The sequence below is a fragment of the Salvia hispanica genome, chromosome 2 (assembly GCF_023119035.1).
Source record: "Salvia hispanica cultivar TCC Black 2014 chromosome 2, UniMelb_Shisp_WGS_1.0, whole genome shotgun sequence".
Lineage (NCBI taxonomy): Eukaryota > Viridiplantae > Streptophyta > Magnoliopsida > Lamiales > Lamiaceae > Salvia > Salvia hispanica.
The window spans coordinates 37,175,456-37,194,297 of NC_062966.1; the positions used below are offsets into that span (position 1 = coordinate 37,175,456).

General features: G+C 34.1%; 4 protein-coding genes across 4 annotated transcripts; 1 reads left to right on the plus strand and 3 right to left on the minus strand.

Annotated features, from left to right (window-relative positions):
* The first annotated feature begins 3,194 nt into the window (after positions 1–3,194).
* On the plus strand, positions 3,195–4,146 carry LOC125208261 (ethylene-responsive transcription factor TINY-like). Its single transcript, XM_048107844.1, has one exon. It carries the CDS (start codon positions 3,278–3,280, stop codon positions 3,881–3,883), a length of 606 nt encoding a protein of 201 aa, XP_047963801.1. The 5' UTR covers positions 3,195–3,277; the 3' UTR covers positions 3,884–4,146.
* A 6,513-nt stretch (positions 4,147–10,659) lies between these two features.
* Positions 10,660–11,439, minus strand: LOC125203534 (mavicyanin-like). Its single transcript, XM_048101900.1, has 2 exons — positions 11,194–11,439; positions 10,660–11,121 (listed from the first exon to the last, which is right to left on the minus strand). Exons 1-2 carry the CDS (start codon positions 11,369–11,371, stop codon positions 10,796–10,798), a joined length of 504 nt encoding a protein of 167 aa, XP_047957857.1. The 5' UTR covers positions 11,372–11,439; the 3' UTR covers positions 10,660–10,795.
* A 905-nt stretch (positions 11,440–12,344) lies between these two features.
* LOC125208492 (CASP-like protein 3A1) lies at positions 12,345–14,414 on the minus strand. Its single transcript, XM_048108124.1, has 3 exons — positions 13,972–14,414; positions 12,931–13,066; positions 12,345–12,775 (listed from the first exon to the last, which is right to left on the minus strand). Exons 1-3 carry the CDS (start codon positions 14,223–14,225, stop codon positions 12,560–12,562), a joined length of 606 nt encoding a protein of 201 aa, XP_047964081.1. The 5' UTR covers positions 14,226–14,414; the 3' UTR covers positions 12,345–12,559.
* Positions 14,415–16,212: 1,798 nt separating this feature from the next.
* Positions 16,213–18,787, minus strand: LOC125204454 (nuclear pore complex protein NUP35-like). Its single transcript, XM_048103117.1, has 4 exons — positions 18,686–18,787; positions 17,531–18,149; positions 16,836–16,947; positions 16,213–16,680 (listed from the first exon to the last, which is right to left on the minus strand). Exons 2-4 carry the CDS (start codon positions 18,130–18,132, stop codon positions 16,372–16,374), a joined length of 1,023 nt encoding a protein of 340 aa, XP_047959074.1. The 5' UTR covers positions 18,133–18,149; positions 18,686–18,787; the 3' UTR covers positions 16,213–16,371.
* Positions 18,788–18,842: the final 55 nt, after the last annotated feature.

The window sequence follows — 18,842 nt, forward strand, 5'->3', positions numbered from 1 at the left end:
TGATCATGGACCTATATATAGATAGGCCTTTGCAATATTAAATAAGAGTGTGGAGGCAGAAAAAGTTGTTACGGAGATTAAATTTTCTTAATTTTGATTTCATGATTTCTTGATATTTAATTGGTTATGAGAATTTTTGAATGATGATTTATATAAGAACAACAAGAGTTTTTAATCTTGAAAATTTTAGCAATGATGATTTTACTATACACATGCCCGCTTAGAAGGTTGTGTTCGAAAATTTCAATCTTCTAAACAGAACGATCTTAAGGGTGATACAGGTCGGACCAAACCAACCTGAACAATTCTTTCAAAAGCAGAGATAATATGGCTTGACTCGTCTCCCCGGCTTATGTATGCTCTTCACGATCATGTTGGTCGTTATGCCGTGCCTCGATTCTGTGATGCATTGTTTTTGTTGTCGTGTTTTCTTGGTGTTTTTGTTAATTTTGAACATCTTTCATTGTGGGTAGACTTTGTTGGTAGAGTTAGTAAGATATAAGATCTAGTGATCTAGCAATAAAATCCGAAGTTTCTATTTCTCTAAATAAAAAAGAATTTAATTGGTGGGGTTGGTTAAGCTTTAAGATATTTAGCAATTCTCACAATAAATTTGAAGAATAATGGGCACTGAATTAATTTGGGGCAAATTAGTTAAGGAATTGGGCTAACAATAACATAATGAAGCGATTAAAGTTGATAAATAAACTTTACTAAGTGGAGGAATTTATTAACCTAAATCCAACTCTGAGTTCTCTGCAGTATTATTTAATGCATTTTTGGACATATTATCATTTTAACTAGTAGTACCATATTTTCGTCGTGACAAAGTTATCATTATTTATCCCTTTGACCTATCATAGCAATAAATTTAGCAATGTACTTGGACTGTCATTTTATTTTGTAAATTGATCTTTTTGAATTTTGCCCATCAAACTTTGTAGGATGGCAAGCACTCTTCCACCAAGAAGCTGAGATCGATATTTTGTGGCGTTTGGCAAGTCACGTGTATAACAAATTTTAAACAACTTCGAGGTACCGTTCTCTTCTCGGTAAAATTGCATCACTAAATTTCACAATTCAACCTAGATTGTTAAAACATCTCTAACAATACACTGAAGTAAAACCAATGGCATAGTGAAACTTTCACAATTAAATAAAGTAGTGCCAATGTTGATAATAAGAAGTAAATATATAATTATTGAGAATAATTTTGTTGTTGTGATTGTCTTTATAGAGAGTGTTGAGAATATACTTTTGTCCTAAAATTGTTTGCTCTGTTTTTATGAATTTTATATACGAGTTGTGTCGTTGACCTTATGACTTTGCCGGCTAAAATTTAATAAATGGTGATATGCTACCTATAACTAGGTAGTATACTTAACTAGTACATTTCATTAATTTAAGTCATAAGTATATATAACAAATGTAATAGTAATAATAATAATAATAATAATAATAATAATAATAATAATAATAATAGTTTAACGGTCTAAAGATTATAATGTACACATCTTCCTAAAATTATTAAATTATTACTCATTTCAACCAGCAACATGTCCTGTTTACTATTTGTTGTATTTTGTAAGTAAGTTAGGTATTTTAACTAATTTTTTTATTTATACCCCTGTTGCTTGATGTGGAGAGTATTTGGATTGAAAAGTTGAAAAAACGTATAGAAGGAGCTAAAAAGTGTCAATTCAAGAAAAAAATTGGGGAAGAAATAATTCATATTCAAACACAAGAATTTGAATACTAACATTTATTTATAAACAATTGTGGTGTTATTGAAATTGACCCCTCAACGGACATATGACGTTACGTGGTATTGGATACTCCACTAACTCCAATTTTCATTATTCTTAGTGGGTAAAAAAAGAATTTGATTTATTTTATTATTTTTACATTGAACATTACTAATTTTATTTACACCGCCCTACCAAACCAATATGATTCGTTTCTTTCACATAATATTTATCCAATCTAATATCATTACTATTTAACTACACACATTAGTTCTAATAAACGTGTAATTAAATTCATTTATTAGATAAAGTCCTCTTTTTAAGTTGCCTTTTCCTATTTTTGTGAACCAGAATTAGTTCGATCTCCATGTTATCAGTACTTTCCTTCATGTTGGATAATAGTATAATACCTTTGTTTCTTTAATTATCACTCTTGCGTCACTCTATTTATTACTCCCTACCTATATCTCATTCTCTTTCACTCACACAACTTATTATGTACGGTGCCATTACTGGTTTTTTGACATCAGGGTTACTTTCTACTGATAACCACCACATGTATTTCTAGCTCCTCACCTATTTTCTAAAGTTATTTTTTCATTATTCACCTCTCCTATTGTCTCTCATTGTCAATATTGCAAGTGTTAATGATGACGATGAAAAATACCCCATATATATTGACAATAGCAGAGTAAGAAATTTACTTGTTAGGGCCATGATCAAATTTCTGGATACACTGCACTAAATTTATATGGGATATGGTGGTATGTATTTGTCTTTTATGTGCAACCAGCAATCATAAGAATAACATGTAATATTTGGCAAATTGAACATAAAGACAATTTCAATAAAAAAAAATAGCAAAACCTGCCGCGTGCAGTTAATATATGGAACAAATTGATTGGTCAAAGTGTACCAATTGCATACATCAATATAGTATTTCTATTTAAATACTAAATCATCATCCATAAACTCGTGAAAATTAAAAATGCACAAATGTGTGATGCAATTAAGATGTCACACTTTTATCTCTCTCTCCATGTGTGTGTGCGTGCAAGCTTATACTCCCTCTATTCCTAGTAACCGAGGCGTTTCTTTTTGACCCAGAGATTAAAAAAAAATTGTGTTAGGTGAGTTAAGTAAAAGAAGAATAAAGTGAAAAATAAAAAAAGTAGAAAAAATAAGAAAAAGTACAGTAAGTGTGGAAAAATGTGTTTACTTTTACTAAAATGGAAAATGACTCTATTACTATGGAACGTACCAAAAAGATAAAATGACTAAATTACTATGGAACGGAGGGTTAATTTTTTCTCAAAATTAAGCGCTTTGGCCTTTGGCCCATCGTTTTCACATTCCAACGTTCACTTTAATTTTTTCTTTGTCTCTCTAATTTGTTTGTTTTTCAATCATGTTTCCCAAATTTAGACCTTAATCACACCTCAACTAACACTCTTTTATATTTTCCCTCACTATATAAATTTCTCCATTCCTCACAACTATCAAGAATATTCCCACCCTATCAAAATAAATAAATGGCTGAGCCGGCCGAGTCGACTCACGAGTCAGGCGAGAGAAAGAAGAGGAGCGGAAACAAGCACCCAGTTTACAGAGGGGTGAGAATGCGGAGCTGGGGGAAGTGGGTCTCCGAGATCCGCCAGCCGCGGAAGAAGTCCCGCATTTGGCTCGGGACTTATCCCACGGCCGAGATGGCGGCGCGGGCCCACGACGTGGCGGCCGCGTGCATCAAGGGCGACTCGGCGATCCTCAACTTCCCCCAGCTCACCGAGTCGCTGCCGCGGCCCGACTCGCTCTCGCCCCGCGACGTCCAGGCCGCGGCGGCCAAGGCGGCGGCGATGGAGGGCCTCGCCGGCGCGCTGCCGTCGCCGTCGTCGTCGACGGCGACGTCCGCCGGCGGCGAGGGGGAGGGGTCGGAGGAGCTGGGGGAGATCATTGAGTTGCCGAGTTTGGACGAGTCGACCGAGTCGGGGGGCGAGTTGGCGGTGGTTGACTCGGCGGAGGGGTGGCTGCAGCCGCCGTGGTGGGAGTTGGATAGGAGTTTTTATGAGTATTTCTACGACGAAATTGGCGGCGGCGGCGGCGGCGGGGGTTTGATCTCAGTCAGCTATGAGAATCTCTAGTGGACTTGCTAAATTTAGTAGGTGTGCCTTGTGCTTTGGTACTTGTACATTCTTGTTTTTTATTACTATCAAAATTTCTATATTGTTTATACTTTATAGATATATTACTCATTTTTCGATCTTTTTTCATTACTTTTCTTAATTTTTCTAGTTTCGAGTGGATTAGTATTTACTTGTTCATTTTGCCTATATGAGTGTATACCTCTTTTTCTCTATTTTTCATAAATAATTAGTACCTAAGAACGTATTTGTTTGGTTGGTTACATAGTTCTTTTTTTTTAACAGAAATAGTTAGTAGGCTTACTTTTTTAAGCTTAAATTATAATGCAATTTTAAGGTTAAGAAAAAAAATTGATTTATCAAGATTCATAAGCAAAATGTTAATGTTAATGATTTTTAGTTAGAAGTTGGAAAATGAGGGATGATGATTGTTGAACCGGTAATTACCTTATCTACTCTTTAACACGAATTAATTATAGAAATCACTTTTTATCGTTTCAGAAAATTCTTACATAAAAGGATCTCGTAGATAATATTGTTTATTTATTATCCTCGTATGATCGATATCTTTTCCTTTAATTAATATCACTACCGCATTATTCTAATTGAATTTCATAGAAAATTCAACCAAATTAATGTAAATTTTGGAAGTTAACCTTGACAGCTAGAAACCTCGATGACGTAAAATAATTTTAAAAAACAAAAGAAAAGGTTAGTGGTAAAGATATAAATAAAGAATTGTCATTTCTAAGATGTCTATTTTTTTGAAGATAATATTTGTAGGACTAATGATCGATGATTATTGACGTTTCCAAATTGCCGCCACGTAAACATTTCGTTTATTTGTCAACATTATTGGTGAAATAGACACTTCTACAATTCTCTTATTATTGGGCAATTCACATTATTTACCTCCTCGTGACAATTAAAGAAGTAGTCTTCACCGAGCATATAATTCATGGGAAAAGGGTATATGCCCGAGCACGGCGTGTACTCTGTACTAGTCTCGTTAGATTTTTTTTGATTGGGTACTTTCTGAGTACACGACTGAAGAACTTTTTAACACGAAATTGTGCCAGGTAAAACGTCATCAGATGCACAAGCATCAAATTTTAAAATATTCCGAGCACCTAAACATACTCGGAGACCAGTAATCAGTAACGTCCGGCTTTTTTTGCAAATTTGATAATTTGAAATTTTAGTTTTACCCCTAAATAAAATATTAATATGCTCTAAGATAATAGTATATGGAGTAACATATTAATGATAAGATAGTATATATAACATTTTTTCGTTGGCATAATAATGATCACTCACCTTTATATTCATTTTCCCAATAATTATTTTATATTTGCAATTGCAGTTATGATTAAGTTATAACACAACTAAATAAATGTTATTTTAGACAAAAATATGAAATGTAGACTAATTAGATCATATTCACTCACCTTTCTGTTACTCCTATAATTTTCCCACTAATCCTTCTTTTTGTTACCCTTCTCATTTTACACTTGTTATAATCAAATTAAGTTTACTTAATTGCACTTAAAAAGGCTAATTGATTGTTTTAGAGGGATTAATTTTATGTCAAAAAAAGGTCTCTCTCCGATCCCTTTCATCCCAGTGATTGTTGTTCTTGCTTTGAATTTTTTTCCTTTTTATAGTGTTGTATAATTACTTTTATTTTTTTGCATACTTGTTGAAAAGAAATTCCTAATATCTAAATATTTTATGAGTCGAATTTATCAATGGGGACATGCGCGTATTGTAATTATTGTTGTTGAAAAATGCACGATAGTTGGAGTAGATATTTTTTTTTTGTTATAAAAAAGTGATCTATTTTTTAAAAAGTTGTTATAGACTCATAGTAAATTCAGTTACTTTTATCAAAAAATGGTATTGGCTTAATTCGAAAAGAATAACAATACACCAATGAAAAAATTTAATAACAATAACAATACACTGAGCTGAAATCTAAATAGCTTATTTAGAATTCTAATACTCCCTCAGTCCCCGATTAAGAGTCACACTTTTTTTATTTTGGTTCGTTATCAATTAAGAGTCACACTTCATTTTTACCAATAGTAAGTAGGTCTCACGTTCCACTAACTCAATTCACTCACATTTTATTATAAAACCAATATAAAAAATGGGTCTCACATTCCACTAACTTTTTCAACCAACTTTTATTTACATTTCTTAAAACTCGTGTCCGGTCAAAGTGTGACTCCTAATTGGGGACGGAGGGAGTATATTACCATAAGGTAAGAAGCTCTATATTTAAGAATATTCTTTTGCTTGATAGAGATTAGAGATATTGAAATAAATAAATAAATAATTGATGAATTAAATGTGCTTTAAAATTGCGAATAGCTCATTCGTCCACCCATCAATCAATCGTTCTAAAAATGCTGGCAATAAGCTTTCGAGGGACATTCCACAATTGAGACCAATTTGAAAGTTACAATTATTTCTTTTTTTGGGTATTAGGTTGTTAACATCATACTAGTACTATTAAAAAAACTCAATTTTTATTTTCCCTTTCATCCTCATAAAATAATTCACGAGTTATTATCCACTTTTACTTTTTTGACCCAAGCTAGGTGAACATTGAGATTTGAATTTTACATTTTATGAACCCATAAGATATAGCTAGGTATTACTTCTTGGTTTTTTAGAAATTATTTTAGATTATTTTAACAATTTAAATTATTTTAGAAATTTTAAGTTAAAACTGTGATTATATAAAAAAAATATATAATTAGTTAAATATGAGAGTTATGAATTTGTTTCATATATGTGAAAACTTTAATCTTATGGCTAATTTATTTCTATATATTGGCTATTCCTTTTTAAATGTTAATTTTGAGAAATCATAAGAAAAATAAGTTGTTCGTTAAATAAACTATGAAATGATTTCTTGAGGTCCCAACTTTAAATATTTGGCTTTGTCATCATGCCACTACTAATAGTATTCATCACTTTCATACAAACGACAGAAGATACTACAAATATCATATCCTATTTCAAGCTCTGAAACAAAAAACAAATAAAAAAACAAAACAAAAAAAAAAAAGATATGCAAAATCCGAAAATGGAATATAAATTTGGTTGGATATATATAAGTTCATTAATAATGCAAAATGATAAGTTTTGGAATAGGAAAGCCTGGTTTTTCAATTTCTCTCCATGTTTGAGAAAAGTTATGGTTTAAATATTGGCCAACTTTAGGTAGAGTAAATGTTTGAGAAAAGTTATGGTTTAAATATTGGCCAACTTTAGGTAGAGTAAATGTTTAAGAAAAATATATAGGCACGTGGTAAATAAACATTTTAAATTATTTGTTTTATGAGTAAACAAATATTATTAATATACGATGGCCAGTCTTGATTTGTTGCAATTACAACCATTCCTAAATTCAATCGATTTGTAAGCTTTTGATATCAAACAAATAGGGTCAAGGTGAGGAATGTCAATGTATTGACATAAAATAAAATATTTCCAATCCTCAATAAACACGAAAATATTAAATTGAGTAAAATAAAAGTCCAAACCTGAATCACGTTCTAATAAATAATTCCAGACTGGAGATACATCGTATCATATGGGATATATCTTGGGATTTCAACAATAATTTGCATGAAAAAATCTTGGCGTTGACCTAATAATTAAAATACATAAGAATAAATCAGTTATTTAATTATATATTTGATGATAAAATTGATTTATTAATAAATCGCTCCAAACCAATTCATGATGAAGTAGCAACTATACAAAACATAATCAAATTATTTAATTTTGAAGGGTATGCAGAAAATTAAGGTTAAAACGATGTAATTAATTATCAATTAATTAAATGGAACACTATTAAGTATTAACCCCTAATTTACATCACCAACCAAACTCGGATGAAGTAATGCATGGCCATTTTACTTTTGACCAATTATTAAAATTCTAAAATCTAATTAATTCCAACCAATAACTGTGGCTAATGACAATTCAATTTAGTATTAGTTTGGTGATGACTTAGTCATTTCTAATTGCAAGGATTTGCAAGTTATTGAATTGTAACAAATAAACAATCTAGACTCCTAACTTTTTGCATCCACGAGCAACACAAATTATTTTCAATTCATGTTGTTTGACTAACCGACAACATAAAATTATTTTAATATTTTGAATAAATTATACCCATCTAGATCATAAAACAAAAAATATTTATACATACATGTGGTAGCAAAATGATTAGAAAAAGTCGTATTATAGTTGAAGTTTAATTAGCTGTCAAATTATAATTAGTCATAGTTGATAGTAAATAACAGCTCATGATTTGCTTATAATCTTTTGTATCATTATTTTGATTTGTTCAAAAATATGAGTGGAATGAGTTAGTGGGAGGTGAGACCTTATTACCATTTATCATAAAAGTAAACCGAAACTCCTATTTGCAGACGGACTAAAATGAAAAAACGAGACTCCACAAAAATAAGAGAAGAAAGAAAGAAAAATAGTTATTTTCCCTAAAATAACGTCGTTGAGCACAACTAAAAGGCATCATTTTATAAAAGGATGAGATAATTAAAAAAAAAAATTGAAACTTTGGAGCATGTTCACGTGGCTTAAAAATGACCACACAAAATCTATCTTAGATTTGTTTGGGTGATTAGTTTTCTTGTCAAATGTATTAAAAGACTATCAATAACTTAGCTCACGTCCATTAGTTAGAGTGTAATTATCATTAAGAACCAATTAATTAAAATGATCATGGTTTCTTGAAAAGACTCATTACACAAGCCACCATTTCTTATTTAGAATCATTCTCTTTTTTCAACTTTCTATTTGCGATGTCCAATAAATCTCCTAGTTAGTCTAATTAGTCATAGAATTTCTAGATTAATAGGACAAATTCTCTGATTGATTTAACGTTTAAACTCCCTTCTTCTATTATTGTATTTATAGTAATCCTCATTTCTTCATTATACTATACTCCATTCGTTCCACTTTAGGAGTCCCGGTTGAGTTTGACACGGGTATTAAGAAATGTAAAGGAAAGTTGGTGAAAAAAATAGTGGAACGTGGGTCCTACTTTTTTATATTAGTTTTATAATAAAATGTGAGTGGAAAAATGTTAGTGGAATGTGGAACCTAATACCATTTGTGGAATATTTTAACCAGGACTCCTAAAGTGGGACACCCAAAAATAGTAAATCGGGACTCTTATAGTGGGACGGAGAGAGTAATATTCGTCGCCTATTGAAAATATACCCAATCGAATTAATTTCGTGCCACACTTGCACATAGTTATCATTAAAAAATTAAGCATAATCGATTAAGGTTTTTTCCAATTTATGATAGCATTAATTAAATTGATTTTTACTCGATCTAATGGGCTAATATTAAAGGCCCAATATAATTCATGTATAACTTTAGCCCATTAGAAAGGCCCAACTTCAATGTAACCAAAAAACCACAGAAAAATCAAAACATTCAATCGAACCACAGTCGCATCCCCAATTCTCATCGGCGATTTCGCACACAAATTCGCCTTCTCCGCCGCGGATTCCCGGCGAGATTTGTTAATCCGTTCGATTTCTCAGCGCACCTTCGGAAAATCGTAGATCTGCTAAGTCCGATCGGAGAAGGAGGCGATGAATGCTTCGATATGGGGCTATTTTAGGATTATCTCAGGCACTCTAGTCGGTGGAATTGCCGGATTCTATTTTATGCACCGCGCTGAGCTCAAGTACAAGGTTTGTTTCTTACGTTTCCGATTCTCTTCGCTCTCGATCCATCGGTAATTCTGGTATATCTGTGTTGAAATTGCATCGATTTGTGTTTGCGTAGGAGATGTGGGAGGAGAGACTGAGGAAGTACGAAGAAGAGCTGAATAGGAGAAAGAAGATTGAAGAGGCGAATTCATCGAATGAGTTTTCTGAATCTCTGTAATTTGCTCTTTTTTCCATTTTAGGATTTTTCTGCTGTGTTTGTAGCTTATTAAATCATGCTTTGATTTCCAGAAATTTGAGTTTTTTGTTCTCATTTCATCTTTATTAAAACTATACTCCGAATATAAGAAATTTTGGCGAAGAATTCTTCATCTACTGCATTTTTATAAACAGAGGATTTTCCTAAAGAAAAGGCAAAATAAAATATATCAATGCTTTTGAATTATGCTCTTATTTTCTTATTTATTTTTTTCAGTTTTTTGTTTCCTATGATTTTGCATATATTGATACACTTTATAGTGTTGCTAATAATGTTTGTTTAATCATTCGTGAATTCATGACTCAAAACATCGAATTTCATGCTAAGTATGCCTAATTTAAAGTAGGGATATTGACATCTAATATCACGGAACTTTCAAAAAGTTGTGTTTTTTCCACGAACTTTAAAACTGGCAAATAATATAACGCACTTTATCCCGGGTTTGTTTTTCCCACGAATGAAAAAATTCATGTTATTTTAATAGATTGAAGAACAATTTTGGAGGGTGTGCTTCAAGAAAAACTATCTTCAAAGATTGAAAAACTTGAAGCTTTCAAAATTATTGTCGAGAAATTACGAAAAAAAATCCTTATCATAATATTATTTGTGGGAATTTTTTTATTCGTAGGAAAAACAAACACGGGGTAAAGTTCGTGATATTATTTGCCAATTTTAAAGTTCGTGAGAAAAATTCAACTTTTTGAAAGTTTCGTGATACTAGATACCAATATACTTTTAAATATATAACTTCAAATCCATTTTTCGGAAACTAGATGATAGTAATAAGGCAATTAAAACAAACTCAAACAGCACAAAACCATCAATAACGAAAAAACACATATCAAATATTCAAAACACAATTACAACAAACAAGTTAAATAAACACATTTTCCAAAAACACTAATTCACCAGATTAATACTACCAACTTAAACATGACTAGAAGCAGCAGCAACAACAAGAAGATAGAGCAAAACCAGTTGAGCCACAACCGATGTGGACCCCACAGCTCCAGACGGGGACGGTGCCCGGGGCGACGACCCGGAAATCGGGTGCAGCGTCACGACCTCCACGAGCAACCTCTGCCCGTTCTTGCAGTGGCCCGGATCTCCGCTCGCGAAATACGCCGGCCCGGTTCGCTCGAGACCGATCACCGTGTTCCCGTCCTTGAAAACCGAGGCCGGCTTGCTCGAGTTGCAGTGGTAGTATCCCGATTTCTCCACCACCATAACCGAATCATTCTTGTACACAAAACCTTACATGATTTTTCCAAACAAGATTAGAAGTAGCATCGTAACATATTTCATCAAATGTAGCATCTACTTACGTAGAGAATCTTGGACATGGAATCTCAAGGTTTCGGCCCACTTTTTGTACATGCCGGTCTCGTTGGCGACAGTGGGCTCGCGCCAGCCCTCGTCGCCACCGACCTTGAACTCGTCCGCCGCGGCGGAGATGATTAGTAGGAGCAGAGTGGAGAAGCAGGAAACCATAGGAGAAGCCATTTTTTGATCAACAAAATTTTGCAGAGGTTAATGTTAATCTGTGGAGTTTTGGCGTGGTGTAATCATAGTGGTGGTTGAGAGTTTCTGAAATAGGAGAGGGAGGTGGTGGAGCACGGCGGTTACTGGTGGTTTTCTGTAGTGGTGGAAGTTGTGAGTCATGGACCACAGAGCCAATGAAAATGTTAAAACCAAATAATTTAACATTTTAAAAATTGTTTCTGAAAATGAAAAATGGGAATCGAAACATCAGTTTTCAAAAATTTCCACATCTTCTTCAAATGGGCTACCTTTTTACTGGGCCGCTTCTTATTGGATGGCTCAGCCCAGCACAGAATATTGATTTTGAATTTATTTTATATTTATCTGAATAAATAAAAAAATACTACTACTTCTTTCGTATACAAAATACTAATCTATTTTGTTAAATTCTCCAAATCCTTGTTCCACATCGGCTTGCTGATGATCCTAGCTTCTCTATATAAGTGTGGATAACCTTCCCCCTTATAAGGCCTTTTAAGGGGTAAGTGGCTCATTTCTAATATGGTATCAGAGCAGCCCAAGTCGATGATAGTTTATCTCTTCTCTTGCCTACTCACGTGATGGAAGTATCCACCCTGGATAAGGGGTGCGTGACACATTTATAATATATTTTAAATTGTATAATACGAATTTCGATTGACATTTGTAAGAGATTATAGTGTCAGTGAAGTCTGTGAAGACTTCATTTTACTCCTTGATTTCATAATTTCATTTTTCCATAAAATCAAGTACTTTACTAGTAGTAATTAAGACTAAATAAAGTAATTATGTATATTGATGTCAAAGATCACAATTTCGAATTTTATGAACGTCTTTAGAGATTGATTCTGTGGCAACTGATTTTCAGATATTTACATCTAACGTGATTTATAGGCATGAACATAATTGGTGGTCTAGATCGTATTAAATAAGTACCTAACTAAACATAGGCATGTTATCGAACTAAGAATCTTAAATACTAGATATTATGAAGCATCAAGATTGAATATCTCAACAAGCACGTTTTTAACTTAAATGAAGGTAGATAGACAAGATGGAGAATCCAAATTAATAAGACATTTGGATAATCGGCAATGATACATTTAAGTACATCAATAGTTATAGCATCATCAAACGGCAACTGCCAAATCCGAATTATTGCAGGTTAATTTAGTAGTTAGAGAGGCGAACTACGTCGAGGACCACAGAAACGGCGAGCAAGAAGCACGTGAAAAACGTGAAGGCTATGGAAACCGCCACCCGGTCGCAGAAAACTTGCAATGGCTTGCAGAAATTCGGCAAGTCTGAATGGTGGATCCCCGTCCGGTTCAAGCTTGTCACACCTGATGCTGCTGATCCTGCGCTCATCGCCATGTATGCAAATATCTACAACAAAATATAATTTTGTATTCAAAGGTGCCATTTTTTTTATATTCCGGTGATTTAGGGCTATTTATGTAAGACGGCTAGATGAATCAAGATTCTAAGGATATCTTGACATGTCAGACCGTCTTAAAAAAGTTTTCAAGCTATGTAAATACCTGGTCTCCAGCAAAAATGAGCCATGCATGATTTCTAGACGGAACGAGAGGAGATTTACGTAGCATCCTCGTGACATTGATGAGCAATTGGAGCAAGGAATGAACGGCCACAGCTGCCGATACACCAACAAGATACCTATACATATCGTGCCACAAACATTGTTATTACTCCCGTTGTCCACGAAAAATAGTCCAATTTCATTTAAACTTTAAATATACCATCTCTAGGTATATTACATCAATAATTAAACTCATTTTACCATATATAGTAACATAAGTACACAATACATTACTAATTTTTATTAAAACTGAAGTAAGAAAAATTGGTGAATATAAGTCCAAACAAAATATTTGTACTAGCTGGTGGTTCACGGGCCCTTGTTTTTATTCAAAATCTTGCCGCGAATCTAGCAAAAATGAAAAAACTAACTGAATTTGTCTCCACTCAAAATAAACAAAGCCAAATAATAATGTTAAATTGTTTTACTCTTATACCACAATTTGTTCAAAGTATAATATTGGGCCTGAGTTCTACTTACCAATAACAAAACAAAAGGATTTTAAATTATAAACAACTTAAAATCATTTTTTTTTTTGAGAAAACAGTTATTTAAAAAATACTAGGAGTATACAGAAATATAGAGAGTATTCGTGATTTATTTCTAAAAAATAGAAATAATGGATAAAATAAAAGAAATATTAGTAGTAGTTCTTTTTGAATGGGACAGAGGGAGTAGTAGAGTTACTCGAAGGTAGAAAAAGAGTTTTCTTTACATTATTCTATCCCTTACTTTACTATTTTTCCACATTAACTATTTATTATCATTTTTACAAAAAATGAGTGCAGAAAAGTAAATGTGACAGTTAATGCAGGACGAAGGTAGTATTTTTTTTGAGAAAACAGTATATAAATATACTACTAGGACTACAAAAAAAATAGTAAGTATTCATATAATATTTCTAAAAATAGATAAAATCTCGTGTCACAAAAGAAATAATACTAGTTCGTTTAGAACGGGACGGAGGGAGTAGTAGAATTACACGAAGGAGTCGGCGAAGGACCACTTGGAGTAGAGCGGCAGGCTGAAGCCGTAGAGGGAGATGGTGGAGGCCTGCTTCGCCGTCGTCATCACCGCCAGCGCCGTCACGCTCGTCAGCAGGCAGACCAGCCGGATCACGCCGTGCATGACGTCGCTCCTCCGGCTGCCGGTGCTCGGCGGGGAGACCAACGGGCCGCTCTCGGCGGCCGTCTTCGCCTCCGGCAGCTGGATTGTCACCTCCGGCGCGTTCTTCATTGTGTTTGGAATGAAATGAATGAATCGGTGGATTTGATTTGTGTAGTTTGTTGGAGTGGAAAGGGAAGAGAGTGTTTACACTTTATAGAATGAAGGAATGGAGGGAGGGGACACGTGGCGGGCGGTGAGAGGGGAAGGAGGGGTCAAATGGATTTTGACTGCTGCCCGTGAACCTATAGTGCTCAATGCTCAGTGTGGCTTGTGATCGATGACACTTTGTTTTATTGCTTCTTTTCCTTATTTTGTTAACCTGCATCAACCATTGTTGGAGTGAGATGGGCTTGTATTTATTCAGAATAACTTGATTTGACAAGCACAAAAGTCGGAAGAGCTGCATTGCTTTCGTTTCAACGTCAGTGGTTTATATATTAGAGAGAAATAGAATTAACGGAGAAATGGGTGTGGTTGTAGAATCTACCATTTCTACAAAGATTGCAGGAGAATGAAACAAAAATTAGTTGCAGACCATGTGTATAGAAGACGAAGAGACGCATAGAGGGAGAGAGAAGAATTAAATGTAATTTCTTTATTACTATTTCACTTTAAGAGATAAAGTATCCAATAAATTTGAAATAAGAGTAATATAGCCATGAGTATTATATATTGGGTGAAGATTATAATTAGATTCAGTCATATTTATGCAATATATTGGATGAAGATTATAATCAGATTCAGTCATATTTATGCAATTACACGAATGGACATAGTGCTAGATATTTAGTTTTATATTTAACTAATAATATACTTATTTGTTTTATTTTCAAAAGAAATATTCTTACAAATTTTAAAAATCTGAATTTTATTAGTTCATTTATAAATTACTAGTACAAAAATATTTCGTAGTTTTTGCAATTACAAAGGACATTTTTGAAATTTTCAATATGGAAGAAATAGTGGATAAATCGTTTAAGAATTATTATAGATTAATAATCAACTAATAGATGTATGCGAACATTTTAGGAAAATGAGGAATTTTTTCTTTTGGGTTATTATGGAAATAAGCCTTTTAAATTGGTAAGCTTATTTTTTAAAATTTGGTAATTAAGGTTTATCATTTTGTGATTTTGTTAAAGCTTCATCTTCAACTTTCATCTATTTTTTACTGTATCTTTTCTTATTTTTACGGCCAAAATAGACACGAAATACCAGTGGGAGCGAACTCTCATAGGTTGAGGTCATACTATTATTTTATCGTGGAAACCCCTGCAATAATATAGATAGAGGTCATAGTATTTTTGTCATTTTTAAGCATGATATTGTGGTATTAAGGGTGGAACCTTTTACTACTAGTGGTTTTTTAATTGAACATTATCGTATGAGTTCGCCCCCTCCCTCTCGGGATCCTGGATCCGCCACTGGTTACTAGTATTGCTACCATATTAATACTACTATGTTGAGCAAGCAAGTTTATGAAAACACTTTTTTCATGCATGTGATGTGCTTAAAATTCGTGTATTTGCTTCCATCTCTTAGGCACAAGTGTGAGGCCTTGGGAGATAGGCTTCTGGAAGCCGGAAGCCAGTGGGTTAAGGTCTCCCCCTTAACGAGCTACTGCGTAGACTGATTGAACCCTCTCACATGATGTCGAGCCGGAATGTGGGGGCTGCCAAGGCGACAGAATAACCTTTTTTGATGAAACGAGGGTTCATTTGTTTGTCATGAAAGCAATGTTGCTCGGAAGTACTCCATATTTTTGAGAATCCATATTTTTGGAATATGATTTACGATGGATTTGTTATTGCTATAAGTTTTGAAATATGAGAATATTATTAATGCTCTCAAATTATATCGATTTTAAACTAAAGTAAACAATTTATTAATTAAATATAATAATATCAAAACACTACAACATAAATAAAATTCACAATTTATTTAAATTACATTAAAATTTATTATTATTATTATTATTATTATAATTATTAGTATGTATGATTCATAAATTTAAAATACTGTAATAAAAATAAGAATATAAAATTTAAAGACTAAGTTAGACAAAAAATAAATAATGTGATATATTAAGGGACTCAACTACTTGGTTGTGTCCAAATGAGGTTTGCGCGCATACTCACATTTTCCATTCTCTAAAAAGAACCAAGATGGGCTGAATCTGTGTAGATGTTGGTAAGGTCGACAATTGCATTATAAACTAGACACCAAACATCAAATCCGCAATTTTTGACACCATTGATTTTGCAGGAGTGGCCATGGTTCCAGAAGATTGCTTAGCATTTGAACTGCCATTCTGCAGATAGTATGGGTATGGAGAGACTTTGAAACCATTCGACTCCACGTTTCTATTGGAAGGGGCCGGTGGTAATGTCATGAATCCTTGATTGTTGAGTTTCTCATTTAGTGCTTGGCGCTGCCTTGGATCCACGGGCTTCACTCCGATGATGAGAACTCCATTTACTTCCGTTCCATTTTTGCTGAGGGCTCGTTGTGCATCTAACCGATTCTACAACAACAATTTACTATGCCATTTAATCACAGTGAAAGTAGGCAAGTCGAGATGATAAGCATAACAGCATGGCATTCTCTCATGAATAGCATGAAAAACAATGAAGTAAATACATAAATAAGCATATCAGTTATCTGGAGGTAGGAAAGAACCTGATACAAAATGTGCATCCAATTAGCATCACGTGGGCCAGGAACATGTTTCAAGATCACCCCACATTTTTCAAACTCCCGCAATATAAGATTTGTATCAGCGGGCAAAAACCTGGATATAAAGTTCGAGATTAACATCAAAACTCTAGATGAATAGTGGTTGGATACTTTATGTTTGATCTCTATGAGATCATAAATGAAAAGGTATTCTATTCTGAATGCAACCATGACACAAAGTTGAACATGGGACAAACAAGTTGATGCAATTGATAGTACTACTAAAAAGAGCTGCTTAAATGTATTCCTAAATGCTCATATTTCCATTGCATTTTGTATTAGATACAGGAAGATTCTTGTAGATAGTATTAGAACAGTCGACAAAGAAACATGACAGCAAGTGGGGAAATGACTACAATTACAAGAAACAAATTGTGTCACAGTAGCAATAGCAAGTTATTAAGATATATGCACTTTATGTCACAGAGGAAATGTGCATGACTAAGCTAATTTAGTTGTGCAACGGCAAGATATAAGTAACTATCAGAACAAAAAACAGTAGACCATTTTTATCGTATAGAGGTATTATATATCTTATGTATTCCCAGTGGTTCTTCAGCACCTAACCGGTTATTAGTCTAGCACAATTTCCACTTTAAAATTCAGTACACACAAACAAATAAAGGATTAAACCATACCCGTAGACAGTGACCCATTCCTCCTCATTCATGTTCCCATTCATATTCCCAACAGGTACAAGACTTTTCTGCACTTCAGGCCTTGCAACTTCCCTAGGCGGTGGCAGTGTTATCAAGGCACCAGGTTGAACCACACCATCAACAGGTGAACCTTTCCCTTTATCGTCTTTCTCAGCACTACCTCCAGTCTTGGCAGGTGACCACCAGCTTGAACTGACCATAGGGCTCTGCTGACTCTGCTGCTGTGACTGCTTGCTAGCTCCACCATATGAAGTGCTCGCATCCGGCTTGCTCTTAGGAGTTGAAAGATCCCTGCCAAAACTTTGTCCAGGGGTTCTAGGATCGGATTTTACTTCTGCTGACATAGGATAGTCAGAGATCCCTGACTCTGGAGTAAAATCAAAGCGGTCTTCAAGGGTGAAAATGGGAGGAGGAGGGAGATCAGAGTTGGAGAAATTTTCATGCCACAGCGCTGAAACAGCAGCCGCCTGTCCGGGAGTTGTGAAATTTCCCCCAGACCGTCGAGATGAGGGCGTTGCTAAATCTTGAAACAACAGGGACTGCCTCCCAGATCTGGGGGTTCTGCGGACACTTGAACTCATTTTGTCTATGTGCCTCCCTGCATAAGCAACATTCATAAAATCATACGGAGCCCAATATGATCGAATCATCGAGCAAAATCTCAATTATACCCCGTAATCATTTGTTTACCATGAATAATCACAAATTCACAGTAACTAAGTGCAGCATCACAAAATTAATCTCCTCGACTGATTCTTATACCATTTCACCGTACCACGAATCTCTATACCGATAGATTATTGAAGAAGCTAAATATAATCAATAATTTCCATCCACATCGCGCACATAACGAGCTATAACATAATTCATCAAGAAAAAAAATCACTATTACACGCTCCACGAAATCTACCTAAAAGTATGATAATGCACAAACATAAAATCTGAGCTGAAATAGATCCAAAACAATTGAAGCAAACATCTCACATAGCAAAAATTAGCAAACGGAAAGCCAGAAACTTGAAACCCAGCACCATTTCAAATTTCCAGAAATGTAATACTATCATCCAATCGAACACATTACGTGAATAAGCAAAAACACGATATCTAAAATGAATTGAACAGAGAATCGATTACCTGATTGTTGCAACGGCAAAGATGAGTGACAGGAATTTAAATTTGGAGGGTTTTAAGGAAGATTTCCCAAAAAGTATGATAAACCCTAATTTTATTTTAAATTATTTTTTTCATATTTTTATAGAGAAACGCGTGCGCTCGACGCCTAAATTTTTGA